This window comes from Melozone crissalis, unplaced genomic scaffold (genome assembly GCF_028551555.1).
Source record: "Melozone crissalis strain CALT ecotype California unplaced genomic scaffold, PUWL_Pcris_2 ptg000016l_1, whole genome shotgun sequence".
Lineage (NCBI taxonomy): Eukaryota > Metazoa > Chordata > Aves > Passeriformes > Passerellidae > Melozone > Melozone crissalis.
This window is the reverse complement of record NW_026535794.1, coordinates 32,616,122-32,630,899: the sequence shown is the minus strand read 5'-3', so window position 1 is coordinate 32,630,899 and position 14,778 is coordinate 32,616,122. Positions and strand designations below refer to the sequence as shown.

The 14,778-nt window shown below is 37.7% G+C and overlaps 1 protein-coding gene across 1 annotated transcript in view; it reads left to right on the top strand.

Annotated features, from left to right (window-relative positions):
- The window catches only part of HYCC1 (hyccin PI4KA lipid kinase complex subunit 1), a 41,533-nt gene extending 26,970 nt beyond the window's left edge, over positions 1-14,563 (top strand). Inside the window, exons 5-11 of the mRNA XM_054274151.1 lie at positions 16-96; positions 625-740; positions 1,066-1,161; positions 2,811-2,927; positions 3,652-3,739; positions 4,230-4,389; positions 11,731-14,563. Of these exons, the coding sequence (XP_054130126.1) occupies positions 16-96; positions 625-740; positions 1,066-1,161; positions 2,811-2,927; positions 3,652-3,739; positions 4,230-4,389; positions 11,731-12,287 (1,215 nt within the window). The 3' untranslated portion in view covers positions 12,288-14,563. The remainder of the gene's footprint in view (positions 1-15; positions 97-624; positions 741-1,065; positions 1,162-2,810; positions 2,928-3,651; positions 3,740-4,229; positions 4,390-11,730) is intronic.
- The last annotated feature ends 215 nt before the right edge of the window (positions 14,564-14,778 follow it).

The window sequence follows — 14,778 nt, the reverse complement described above, 5'->3', positions numbered from 1 at the left end:
TTCTGTCTTTTTCAGGAGATAGTTGACAAAGAGGGACATAACAAAGTGCTGAGTTTCACAATTCCTTCTTTGTCCAAACCTTCTGTCTATCATGAAGTAAGTGACAGCTACAAAGTGAAATTCTTGATCGAAAAGGGCAGTGTTACCATGATTGTCAGGGGTCTTGGCCAATCCAGTATTTCCCAAGGCTGCAGGCATCTCAGTGGCCAGAACCTGGAGGGGCATGGAGTTCAAACCAAAGAGAGCACGCAGACTGGGACTTTCAAATGCCCAGATGCTTTGGGGGCCTGTTTGTTAAGAACAAAAGTGAAAAGCAGTTTTAACATGTTGTATGATGACGTAGGAACATACTTCTGAGATTTCAGAGTACTCTGAGGCCTTTTGAAGTTGGAATAGTCATGATTGCATAATACCCATGCAGCAACTATGTATTTTTTTTTTCTTTTCTGAAGCTATATGCTTTATTTTGTGCAAAATGAACAGATAACATCTAAACAGTCAAATAACATTAAGCCTGTTGAAAATTCTTATATAAATATGGTGATGTTTATTGTTGTCTATTTCCACTTGCATTGTAGCAAGATTTGAGGTGGACATGCTCTGAATGACCCTTTTTTCCTTCAGCCTTCTAGCATTGGCTCCATGGCTCTCACTGAAGGAGCTTTGTCACAGCATGGTTTGTCCAGGGTTGTGTACAGTGGACCTCATCCTCAGAGGGAGATGCTGACAGCCCAGAACAGGTGAAATTGTATCATGGGATTTTGCTTGAGAGTCCCTAATAGATCTGAGCTTCTAGTTTTTAGTATAGTTGCAGACTGAAGGAGGATAGGTATATGTTGTGTTTTGTCATGTGGTTTTTTTGTTTTTGAACATGTGTAAATGTAGATGCAGAAAGATCAGCAGGGCATATTACTACCTGGAGGGGAAAAGCTTGCTCAGCTGTTGATTAAATTGAAATACAATGCCAAATCTGTTCAAATAACTCTTAAAAATTTCCCTGTAAATTTGTTTTCTTTTAAAAAACAAAGTTGGTAATGGAATTGCAATGTTTCTTTCAAATCCTAGGTTTGAAGTGCTGACTTTCCTTCTGCTCTGTTACAATGCTGCCTTAAGCTACATGCCTGCAATGTCTCTCCAGTCATTGTGTCAAATTTCTTCAAGGTAATTTCTGTAGCTGTTTACTCTTGAAATGCCATTACTAAATTGAAGTGCAGTCAGTTTGGACTTTTTTCACAAAAACAAGCTTTGGGTTCCCAAAGGTTGCTTTTAAACTTGACTTCTTCTCGTAGCTGTTTACAGCTGCAATATTTGCTTTTAATTTATCTTTTATATAACTTTGGGTTGAGATCTCAAAATGGGAAACAATAACCTGGCTTATATGCAGGTTAAGCTTCTCTTTTAAGAGGAGAAGTCGAAGGGAACTGTTTGTTTTTAATAACAGTACCTGTAGTTGTGTTAACTAAAGAAAAACCAGAAGTGTCTTTTAGAAGTGTGGTGTATTTTGCATTGCAGGTTTACTAAATAAATTCAGGGCCTGTGCAGGTTTAAACTTGTAATTATAGTAGGTTGAAACTAGGCATACATTCATTTTTATGGATACATTGAGCATTTCCAAAACCAGCTGTTGCTTCAAAAAACCAAAATAACAATGCCAACATGCCCCTCCTGACCTCAAAACAAAACAAAGCCTACCTCAGCTTTAATTATAGTGTTTATTTTTTTATCAATATCTTTTTTTGAAAGAAGAGAAATGGATAGTAAACGTTTGTCTCTGGATTTTCAAAAGTGGGCTGTATGTTTAGGGAAAAATTAGAATGCTCTCCTTAACCCAGGAAACCCAAGAGACCAAGAAGTCACCCTCAGCAGCTTTTGTCTAGCCTAGTTCCTAAGCTTCTCTCACAACTAAAGCATGATAATGGATGCTGTAAGATTTCCTTCTCTTCAAAGGAGGCAGGAGACTTTGGAGTTTGAAGCACTTGGCAATATTTACCAGAGTAATTACAAGATCTGTGTTAGATAAACTGCTTTAATATATGAGGTAAAAATACTTAGAAGCTCAGGATTGTGGAAAGGAGACTGATGTTGCTTATTCTGCTTGATTAGGTTCTGATTGTATGTGGAATAAATAATTTTTAAAGCATCCAAAAAAACCCCAAGCAAGTTACCAGTGGGTACAAACACGTCTTTCTACTCTAAAATGTTCAGTGTCTGGATCCTGAATTATTTAATGCTATACAATTTAACTTCTTCATTTTTCTTCATTCCTGACTGGTTTTGTCATTCATCTGCTTACTGAAAATCTTACCCTGACAGCAACTTAGAATAGACAGCATGTTAGAGTACTGGGAGTATTTGTCAGAAGCCCTGAATATCTTTCAGTGTCCTGTTTGGATGTGGTGGAATCTATATTCTGCTATTTGGAGATATAGAATAACTCCTTTAATTGGTTTGAGCAATGGGGAATTTAGGGAGTTTTCTTTAGGATCTACAATAAATGTGTTTTCTTCTAGTAAGTCTAATTCAATTTTTATCACTTTCTTAAATTACAAATATGGATTGTAAATATGAAAATTACAGCTCAAAATATTTTGTGTTGATCTCAAGTTGTAAATCCAGATTTTTTGCATCTGGGCAGTTACTAAGTCTCTCTTCATAAGAATGTTACCTTACTCAGATGTCATTCTTGCATTTTTAGAAGAAATAACTCAAGGCTTCTAAAAACTGATCAGTACTGGTGAAGTATTGCAAGTCTATAACCTACAAGGGTGGTTCCCCATTATTTACCAATGACAAATGTATGATTTCTTCAGAATTTGTGTCTGTGGATATCCTCGCCAACAAGTGAGAAAGTACAAGGGAGTCAACAGTAGGATTCCAGTTTCATCTGAATTCATGGTCCAAATGCTAACAGGGATCTATTATGCCTTGTAAGTTGTTTTTTTTCTAATATGCAAACAAAATGCCAGCCTAATTTGTGTACTTGTTCAGACACACTACCTTGGAGGGATTTCATTTTCTATGAGCACATGTTATGTGAAGCAATAAGGGCTCCTTGGGAAGAGGCAGTTATCCAAGTAGTTGGATGAAGTTACCTGTGCCATAGTAGGGAAAGATGAGTGGAGCAGGACTTGGTAGGTGTAACTGCTGATGGGAAGAAAATACTGTAAAAACTCTTTTCCAGCCATTGTCTGCTGTTCACATTTTTGCATGGTTAGTTTGACCTCAGTCTAGTTAAGAAAAAGAGGTTATATTTTTTGTCTGAAATGCTGGTGTCATCTACCATTGGAAAGTCATGTTAATGTGTGAAGCTTAGTAACTGAAATAATTGGAGACTGGTAATACGGGAATACTCAAAAGATGGAGTAATATTAAAAAATCTTGATTGTGTTTCGGAATGTTTTGTGACTAGTTGATCAACAGCTAATGATACAATTTTTAAACTGCTTGGGGTGGCCAATGAAAATAAAACTTTGTCTCCATAGATGCTACTTCAAAGTTCTCTAATTAGCAGGCTTACTGCTAACAAACAAAAGTAGTTCCAATTTTCTAAACTGAACTCTCAAGAAACACCAGAGCTGTGAAGGTTAGGTGACCAAGAAGGTTCATCTTTTGACATGATGCTTATTATTCCATATACTTTTACCTTTGCAGTTATAATGGAGAATGGGATCTGGCTCGAAAAGCAATGGATGATGTTTTGTATAGAGCACAGCTTGAGCTGTATCCAGAACCTCTGCTGGTAGGTATTTTATTTTCTGCTCAATACTTTGTTGAGTAGGATTTTTAGCCTGGGAAATCCTTGCTGTGAGCATGCATGATACCAGATGATAGCAGAACCTGAAGCTGAGTGTGTGCTTGTGCAAACAGCTCAGTCTGTAGGTGCACACACTACACAGGGCTTTCACTGCCCTTAGTCGTGGTGTCACGTTTCCTTGTGACCAAGCTGTTTTCAGCAGAACACTTCTGAGTCTTCAGAACTAAGCTAATGGTGCAGCAGAAGGAATAGCCTCATCTTGAAACTGGAAACTTTAAGAAAGTGGCAAGTAGAAGTTCTGAGAGCTAATTGCAGCCAGCATTCTTTATAGGCCATGCAGAAAGGTGGTGTGCTTTTTGACCAGAAATTGGAATTGTACACAGTATTCTTCTTGAAATAGGAAGAATCCCTGACAGAATTCTTCTAAAATTTATATCTTTGTGATAAGAACTTAAGTGCATCTCTTCTGTTCTAGGTTGCTAATGCAATAAAAGCTTCATTGCCTCAGGGTGCCATGAAATCTAGTAAAGAAGGTACAAGATGCATTCAGGTTGAGATAACACCTACTTCATCCAGAATATCAAGGAATGCTGTGACTAGCATGTCTATAAGAGGGCATAGATGGAAAAGGCGTGGTAAGAAACACATTTTGCAATGAATTCTTAGCTTTTTCCATGTTTTAAAAATAATATTGAGAATTTTATTATTTCACATATTTATTGCTTATAGGCAAGCAGCAATTTGGAGGTTATTATTTTCTTGAGTGGTGAATGAGAATCTCAACACAGTTCAGATGAAGTATATTATTTATTTCCTTAACCATGTTTTTAAAAAAACGCACCACACACAAACCCTTTTTTTTAAAGGGAGGTGTACACAGTTAGTGCTTCCTCTGAAAATTATGTTCCTGCTTTCTTCTGAAAACTAATTTCTAGTACCTGAAGCAAAAGAAATATTTAAGGACTTTACCACAGAACCTCATCTGTCCTAAAGTACTTAAATAAAAATTGGATTTAAGGATAGAGGGGTAAACTGCTATGTTTTGGTGTTCTGGTTTAAGCCCACACAACAAGTAAGCCCCATACAGCTGCTTACACACTCCCTACAGTGGGATGGAGGAGAGAACTGGAAGAGTAAAAGTGAGAAATCTTGTTGAAATAAAGCCAGTTAATGAGATACAGCCAAAGCTGTGCCTGCAAGCAAAGCAGGGAATTCATTCAGCACTTCCCATGGGCAGGCAGGAGTTCAGCCATGCCCAGGAAAGCAGAGCTCCGTCATATCTAACAGTTATTTGGGAGGGCAGACAGCAAATAACTCCCCCTGTTCCTCCTCCTTCTCCCAGCTGTGTGTACTGAGTGTGATGTTACATGGTCTGGGATAGCCTCTGTCCCAGCTGTGTCCCCTCCCAGCTGTTTGTGCACCCCCAGCCTGCTCGCTGGTGGGGTGGGCTGAGGAGCAGAAAAGGCCTTGGCTCTGTGCAAGCAGTGCTCAGCAGTAACAAAAATACCCCTGTATCTACAAAATACCGACATCATTTCCACCCCAAATCCAAAACATAGCCCCATGCCAGCTGTTGTGAAGAAAATTGTCTCTGTTCCAGCCAAAGCCTGTAGATTTGGGCAGACTAGTTTAAGGGTTTCCACAAAGCAGAACACAAGTCTGGGATGAAAAGTAGGAGAAATTGATGCCAAGTGTACTGCAGAAGTAGCAGTACCAGCAAGGGATTCTGTGAGTCTAAATGTTATATTCCTTCACCTTTGCCATGTTCAGATGAGGGAAGAGCCACTGGACCAGCAATCAGAATTGGCAATTTTTCTGTTGGGATTGTAATCCTGGCTGTAAACAGGCTAAGAGCAGGAGTGTAGGGTAGAGTGCTTTTCTGATAGGTTCACTGAAGATTTTGTAGTACCATTAAAATTTCTGTAGGATGTTACTAAGTGAGTTTTTGTAGTACATGGACAGTTAGAAAAATTTTGCTAAGTTACTTGTCATAAATTGGCCAAGAGGTAATTCAGGTAAGTGTTGAGAAACACTTGGTGGTAGAACACATTTGTGGTTCTAGTACCAATAGTGAGCTGCCAGAGAGGGTGAAGGACAGAGAAGAAAGGTGAAACAACCAAATTTCATTTCAGTTGATTAAAAACTACTTAAAACCATCAGACAAACCCGAGGAGCAAAACATTAGTGTCTTTAGTGAAATGGAGTAGCAAGTCATTACTGACATCTCAAGGCTGCTTTCTTTCTTCAGCCTTAAAGTTATTAAGCATGGATTATTGACCAGATGCAAGAAAACTGTATTATATCTTAGCTTTTAAATGGACAAAAACCCTCTGAAGCCTGGCAGTTTTGTTAGCTATTATTTTTGAGTGGTTTTGATGCTTGTTCAAATGGAGAGTGGAGAGTAATATAGATCAAGGATACTTAGTGCTAGGTCATCTAGAGAAATTGATAGTGTATTAAAATAAACATTCCCTTTGTGTTTACAGGACACTACAAGCGTCCAAAATGAGTATTGGATATATCCTTATAAGAATGCAAAGTTTTCAGCAAATACAGAAATAGAGAAGTTTCTACAGTTATTGCCTCCTTGCAGGGAGTCTGGCTTGGTGAAGTTCAAGGAAAAAAGTGTGTGACAGGTGTGCCCTGCAGCAGATAACAGTAAGGTGAAAGGGAAATGAAAATACCAGTTGAACTCAGAAGTGGAGTGGAATGCTATGTTTTATGAGAGTCTTATAAAGTAGGACAAATTGAGAGAAACAGCAATAATCTAGTGAGTGCAATCCAAGCAAGGAGTGAGTAGTCAGTATTCAGAGATAAAGACTGAAAAATTAAGGACTTTTTCAAAACAGCTCATGCCAACATTTTGTTTGGGTTTCTGTGAAAATGTTGGATTTGTCTCAACAGTACAGGATTTAATGAAGAGGAAGAAAATCACACAGTGTAAGGTGGGTTGGAGTGAAATACATGGCAGGTTGTGGGAGTAATTGTAAATTTGAAGGCTATGCAAAGACTAGGCTGATTAAGAGTCCAAAGCTGAACCTGTGGTATCTAGCTAAGTGACTGCCAATTGTGTTATTTTAAATGGTAAATATTCCATACATAAATCACTTTGGCTAATCTCCTCAAAATTCTCATTATAAAACCCTAACGAACCTTTTGTATGTGACTTGGACAGCCTTTTTAAAGCGGGAGTGGGTGGTCTCCCATTTTCAAAATTCTTACTAAACTAATTCAGTGCCACACAGTTCCTGAGGACAGAAAGATATGAAATACCTCTTCACAATTGGCATGCAGAAAGAATAACAAGTTTTGTGCTTAGACATGCTTGTTCAAATTAAAATGAATATTGGAATTGGTAGAAATTAGATGATAAACCTCGTACTTCTTGACCATTATTCTCTCTCTCTCTCTCTCTCTCTCTCTCTCACATAGTGTAAGAGGAAAAATAGTATTTTGGGGGTTATTTTTATTTTCATTATAATAAAAATTAGTGTAAATGGATATGGAAGTCAGAGGAGACAGCTGAGAGGTATTTGATGTTATACATTACATAGACTGATGAAGCAAATTATCTCTTGGGGAAGCAAAGGCAGCAACTTTCAATCACTACTTATGTGTGTAAAATAGAAGAACCCCAGTGAATCACATATCCAGCTGAGAAGCATGGGCTTTATTTTCTTTATGTTTTAAACAATTCATTTTACTATAGAAGTTTTCAGACATTAGATCTTGCTAGCCTTTGCTCGAACTCTAGATTGAAGTCAGTTTTGAATAAAGGTTGACTAAACATTGAATCTTCTTGTAATTTGTTCATTAGGAGCAGTTACTTAGAAGGACTTTTAAAATTCAATTAGTAATTCAGTTAGTGAATTCAATTAGTAATCTGTGAATTTGGACTTCACAGATAGGTATTTTAGAGGTTCTAAATATGAGGTTGGTTTGCAAAACAGATCCATCTAATCACAAATTGGTATTGTTTATTGAGTGAGCTGATACTAGTTACTACTTAGCAATTAATTATTTAGTGCTGTTGGATTAGATTGCCTGCATATTATCACACCTGGAGGGGAGCATTAGCTCGTGTGTGTAGAGGTGTGTGTAATCAAAAATACTCTGATGTAACAGACTGAGAAGAGCTGACCAGATGTTGGTGAGACACGTAACACAAGAAAAAAGACATCAACTAGCAAGGAGGGACAGAAAGTGACTTTTTTCTTTGCTGCAAAAATTGCCTTTTATGTAGTACACAAGGTTTAGAAGTACTAGTCTTTGAATTTTCTTACTTTTTTAACAGTATTAATTCCTGAAATAATTGTAACTTACAAGAATCTGAAGTTAATGCTAATCTTAGGGTATAAGCCTGGTCCTTTTATGACTAATTAAATATGCTAACACAGTTGTGCAGGACATGCAGCTTGAGCTTGTGGGGGTTAAAATTGAATTGCATTTGGAATGGTCAGTTTGCCTGTGCGGTCTGAGGTAAATTGTCTAGGCAACTGTAATAAGGTAGACTATAATTTTGAATTAAGTTTTAGCAATTAGTAAACATGAAATGCATTTGTCAGAGTTGGTTGTACTACTCAAAGCATTCAGAAATGTGACACCAAATACATTTTCCTTCAACTGCTGTGGGTATATCTATGTTAACAATCAAACTGATGTAATTATTCATTTTCATCAGTTCTACACTGCTCAGCAGTGTCCTTGGTTTTCTCTTTTGTTGCATTACCTGGTGCACTGGGCATTAATAGCTCTCTCTCAAAGGCTAGACCCCCAGAGCTGTCCAGCTTGAAAGCAGTATTATCTTCACCATCAAGCACCATGAAGCTGAAGGTTTGGGTGTCCTTAAAAGCTGTAAAATAAGGAGGGTGTGCTGCTATGGAGGGTGTGGATTATGTACTCTTATCCCTGCCCCAAGCCTGTAGCTGCTATGGTCGGCCGTGCTAATGGGAGTTGAGAGAGCCCATATCACATTTTTTCCATTAGTTTCCCACTGTAGTCAGTTAAATTCAGAGAAAGGTATATTTCCTTTAGACATAATTATAATGAGTAAAGCTCTTAAATTTTTGGGGTTTTTTTTCCTCAGTTCATTGTAGTAATGGTTACTCAGCTGTGGGAATACAGCAGTATTGGGTGAAATGCTGATATCACAGCTGGGTGTTACATTTAGAAGTGCTCACCACCAAATAACCATAATTGGGTAATGCTTTTGTACAGAATCTTTTACCCCAAAAAAAGAAATCTTCCCATTTTTCTGATTTCTGCTCTGTACTTTGAGTCTTCTTTCTTTGGAGTTGGATAATTAGTGCTTTCTGACAGTTAAGCTCTGTTCTGTCCTTTTCTCTCTCTGGGGCAGCAGGAGGGAGTTTCAGATTGCCATTGGAGAGGCACAAGTTCCTCACTCCAGTGAAATTAGAGCACTGAGGCCAGTCAGAGCATTGGTCTTCTTTCTGTTTCTGTGTTTTTAGGAAAAAAAAGGGCTATATTTGGTGGTGCTTTCATTATCACAATTGTTTATTTATTGATATTACTTTTCCAGCTCATGGAGCTTTTTGCCACCTTTGCTACTGGAAATAGAAGACTTTTGCAGAAAGTGCTGTTATAAGTCAATGGTTCTGAGTTTTGTCCAAATATCAGGAATTCAGTGAGGAATAGCACCAGTTATTAATGCCATTTCCTTTGGGTGGTGCAACCTGTTAAATAGATACTTTGGTCATTGATTAGTTAGAAAGACTTACAATTATTAGAATTTTCCGGTAAAATAAGGGATAGCTGATATACTAGGGGACACTGATGTCCCTCCCTGCCAGAATAACCTTCTGGCTCAGCTGTGATCAGTGCAGACAGCACAAATGGTAGAGAAAAGATCAGTGCTGGAGCCACCTGACCTAGAAGTACACAGTGCCTGCATGAGAGTCTTCAGGGAGGGGACAGAAGGAAGAGGGGATCCCCTTGAATTAAAGAGCATTAGAGCTGCCACTGTGAGAAGTCATCTCATTGTAAATTCCTCTGGTTTTGGACTTCATACTGTCAGTTCAGAGTGCTGCCAGCTCTGTCATGTGCAGCAGCAGACTGGCAGTATGGTCTGAGTGGTCCTTACTTAATCCTCTGTGTTTGTAATGGAATTTGTAATGGAAAAGCTGCATTACAAATAAAATAGGGACTCACTTGAGATTTATTCTGAGCTGTGCTTTTAGTGCATTTTTGGTCTTGTCAAGTTTCTGTGCCACAGTGCTCTTCTCCACTAGTTTTTCTGGGGTATCCAGAAATACCTTTCCAGTCGAAAATAGTTTTTTGAAATGAAGGAAGGGAATGGATATCCAAGTGTGCTTGAGTTGACTTTGTTGTTTCACTCTTAGCTTTCAGGCTGACCAAGGTGCAGCATCGTGACATTGTATGTGAAGATTTTCTAGTCTTGAATGATAATATATGAAGTTGATATGCCATTTCCTTGTAAAAGTAACTTTCACTGTAGCATGGTGATACAGAGAATACAGTCGTAAAAGGGAATTATGAACTGTTCTTTTGTTTCTGATAATGTGTTTCATGATCCTCAGAAATTTCAGTCTTGAAAGATCAAGCATGGGCCTTTCCAGTATGTGACTCAGGCCAATAACTGGAAGATTGAAGACTGCCATTTTAGAAATAAAGCAAAATTCCATACCTGCTAATGTTGCTAATTAACAAGAGGTTAATATGTGTACATCTGCTTTAATTTATAATGCTTAAGTCATCTGTATCTATTGGCTTTTGTTTCATGTTTTGTTTCAGACATTTTTTGTTTGTTTTTTTTTTTCTTATCCATCTTTAATTCTAGAACAACCAGAGAATGGTAGTGATGCTACTGAATTGGGCAACTTTATCATACCTGAGATTAGTGTCACAAGTGTGGCTGGAGAGAGGACCGGGAATGGGGAAAAGAGCAGAGCTCTAGCAGAGAATGATGTTCAGCATTTACAGGGTGTACAGGAAACAGCTACAGAACCTAAAACTGACAGCAAAGGCCTGCCAGAAATCAGGAGGCAAAAATCTGTAAGAAAAATGATGGAGGATGGAATAAACTCATCTGGCAGAGTGCAGTTTTAGCAGAGCACTTGTAGCTGCACTGTAAGGTACCGCTGTTGATTGAAAGGGTCACTGCTGCATGTTTCAAGAATTAAAGTATGCAGTTAATATATTTGCATGTGTAATAACACAGTTGCATGTATTGCACACAGCTTTGTCTGTGCCCACATACAATGATGACATACTTAAAAGTAGATCTGGAGATCTACTAGTTAATCTGGAGAAAATACACCGAGACTCAACATACCTTTGAGTTCATTAAGCATATTTATGAGAGTTTACAAAATCCAGTGATCAATGGTATGAAAAATCCATCAAAATGGATGTTAAAAGTATCTTGCTCTGGAACTCATACTTCCCAAATTCTGCCTTTCACGGTATATCGCATATCTCATGTTGTGCTTGAGTTTCCAACTCTTACCACCAGACCTGTGATGCAGAAAGTGACCTTTCAGTCCTAAAGCATTCCTGGGTTGCTAAACATGCAGGTGCCATAGGGTGTCCTGGGGCATTGATCACATACCTCTGTAATTGACAAGCTTTGCCAAATCCTGTAGTGGATCAATTGCTCAAAATAAGATTTACACTTCTGTTTTGTTCTGTATGGTACTTTCTAATCTCTAAGTTTCTAATTTCTTGCATGAATTAACAAGACTGCATTTTTTTTCCTTCAAAATCACAACAAAATGAGATTGGGGGCATGCCTTTTGATGTAATGTGACATTACTTGCTGTAACTCTATGTCCTAATGAACCTTAATTCCAAAATGTCATGGAATAGGTAAGCATTGTCTTCTCTGTTCTACGGCTTTATGGCTTCATGCTTATAAATATCAAAATTAAACAATATATAGAATCAATGAATGTGAGACAGTCAGTTGCTAATTTTTTATTTCTGTTTCTATCATGCAGATAATTCTGACTTAGCAATTGAAGAAGAACTGATAGAAGTATCTGAAACCGATGAAGGGTTTTACTCTAGGGCTACTTCTGGAACAAGTCAGTCTGCCCTGTCTAACAGCAGCACCATGAGCAGCAAGAGCCTCTTAGGGAAGAGCCTACGAAGGTCTGGAGGAAGCAAATCTGGAGGAAAAGAAAAAGAAGGGGAAACCTGCAGAGAGCATTTGTCACGGAAACAAACTCAGAGAGCCATGAGTGAGAATCTAGAGCTTGTCTCTCTGAAGAGACTGACACTGACAACCAGTCAGTCCCTGCCTAAGCCTGGCAGCCACAGCCTGGCCAGAACGACCACCACTGTGTTTAGTAAATCCTTTGAACAGGTCAGTGGTGTCCCAGTTCCAAATAATCGTGGTGGTGTCTCTGGTACAGAGGCAAACAGGTATTCAGCTTGCAGTCTTCAGGAGGAAAAATTGATATATGGAACAGAAAGGACAGATCTTCCTATTTTAAGCAAACAACCTAATCAGCAGCGACCTCCCAGTATTAGCATAACTTTGTCAACAGATTGACATTAAATTGGCCAGTATAAAAGAGAAATTACTGAGACTTTATCCTGATATTGGTACATTAAGGTCTTAACATGCCTTACGTTACTTCCTTAAGTCTCAAATCCAAGTAAATTCTTACTTGGCTCATGTTTGACAGTAATAGTGAATAGAAAACAGTTATAATTATTTTGAGTCAGCTTCTGATATCTTTACAACTTCATGGAAAGTTTATACCTTCACCAGCTGAACAAGTGTTAATTGGTTGGGTGTCACTTGCCAAGGTGTGTGGATTCTTACAGATGTACAATGTGGGAACAAATAGAGTGTCTCTCCCAGATTCTGCTTTTTGTCTTCCACTTGGCATAGGCAAAACTACAAGTACTTAGGGATTTTTTAGAAGGAGTCTTGCAGTATTGTCATGCAATTTTGGAAGAGCATTGTAAGAACAGACATTTTCTTACATGTGAGCTGTGCTTACATGTAAATATAAACTAGAAGCATCACTTCATTGTTTGGTGTTCTGGTGGCTTTTGCATTGGTAGTTAGTACATGTAGCAATGTTCATACTTCTTTATGCCTGTATAAGTCCAATTTTAGATGCATTTTGGTTTATCTGTATGTCTTGAAACTGGGCCTAAAGTAATACAGTAGCAGAGCTTGTGGCTGGGAATTATTATCAATTGCTGTAGTAGTCACTCCTAAAAATTATGTGACAGATGCTTTCTTTAGGATTCTTAAATATCAGTTCCAAAACTACTCACTGAAAAGCCAGTCATCAGTATTTTTATTGTCTGTGGGGAAGAGATGTGCTTGTGTACCAATGTTATGTAGAAAGATGAGCCCTTTGCACTGCTGCAAGCAAATCAGGAGTGTGAATGTGCTTAACAGGAATCTCGTGCTTGAGAATAAGAGAATACTACCAAAGGATGTGTACTTTCAGTAACTTGCAAGCACAAATGGGAACTATAATGTAAATATTAGTAGCACTGTAATTCCTAAGGTTTTTTATAGCTATTATTTTTCTAGTTTGACATTCTAAACCAGCAACCTATTCAAGGTTTTACCTAACCTTTAGCCTTCAGTGAGTTTGACAACAACTTTTATAATGTTAAGATTTTAATTAAAAATGGATATTAAAACTTCTTATGCAGAAATCTGAAGAAGCAGCTGCTGACAAAGCCACTCCAGTAGCAGTTATTAGCTGATGAACAGACAATTTATTATAATGAGTGGAGAAGTAGGATGAAGATCTAAGGCATAGTTGCTCCCAACTGTCCAGATTTCTGCAGCTCTTAATCCATTATTGTCAAGACCATTGTAAAAAAACAAACACTAAAATTCTGGTAGACTTACCCATTTGCTTGGAGAGAAGTATAGATACTTTTGACTTAAACTGAAGCACAAGTAACTTTTAAACAGCTAATGTTATTCAGGTTTATAGCAATTAATAAGTTTATTAATTAATGAAAAGAGTAAGTTTTATAATTGTACTAATAAGACAACAGACTGGATTTGTACATTCCTGAGAATGCACCAAAGTATGCAGAATAGCCCCATCAGTCTGTAGGTGTTCATATTTACCCAAGAGCCTGAATTTAAAGGAGTATGCCACAATTTCTCATTCTTCATTTTGTTTTGTGACACCATTCTATTCTAGTAATGCAGTACTTCACCTTTTTACAGTGAAGTGTTTTCCTAATTTTACATAAAAACTTATATTCCTAATGGATCATCTACAAATTTGCCCTGTTTATTTTTTAATACTGACTAGTGAGAAAAACTGGTTCTTTGAGATTGTTTTTGTAAATACTTTCTACAGCAGAAAATTTAGCCTCTTTTTTATAGGCTTTTCTGCAATACATATTAGGACATTTGTTACACATTGACTAATGCATGTGGCTGCTGGACATGCATAACCACCAGCAGCAGCAGGGTGTTAGCAGCTGATAGTTGGCATTGGTTGTGTTTACACACAGTGAATGTAGAGCTCTTCCTTCCCTTGAAATTTGATCTACATGTTGCAGAGAAATAACCTGCAAAACTTACAGCAGTTTCCTAATCCACTTTTGCAGTGTAGGATCTAAAGAACGCAGTAGTGCAGTAATTTAAATTGACATAAAACTAGAATAGATAAAATTGTAGTAGACAAATATTTGTTGTTATGGTATTAGTTGCGAGGTAGTGTTGAGGGGCTAGAATTTTTGAGAGTTCTGCTGGTTTTGCTTTGTTTCATTTAATTAATAATTGTTTGTTACCTCCGTGGTAGACACTCTTTCAAGCTGGGTGTTGGTATAAAAAATATTGGGAAGATTTAGCTCTAAATAATTAGGACTTCAAATTAGGATCTAAAATGACATAAGTTGTAGATATGTAACCAAATGTTTCCAGTACTCTTGGCTACAAGCCAAATGGTGGTGAAATGAGGTTTGTTTATCCTTTTATTTTATCCAGCTGGTCTGGCTTGAACCCAAGACCTAGGCTCTTATTGGTACAACTGAAATAACATAAATCT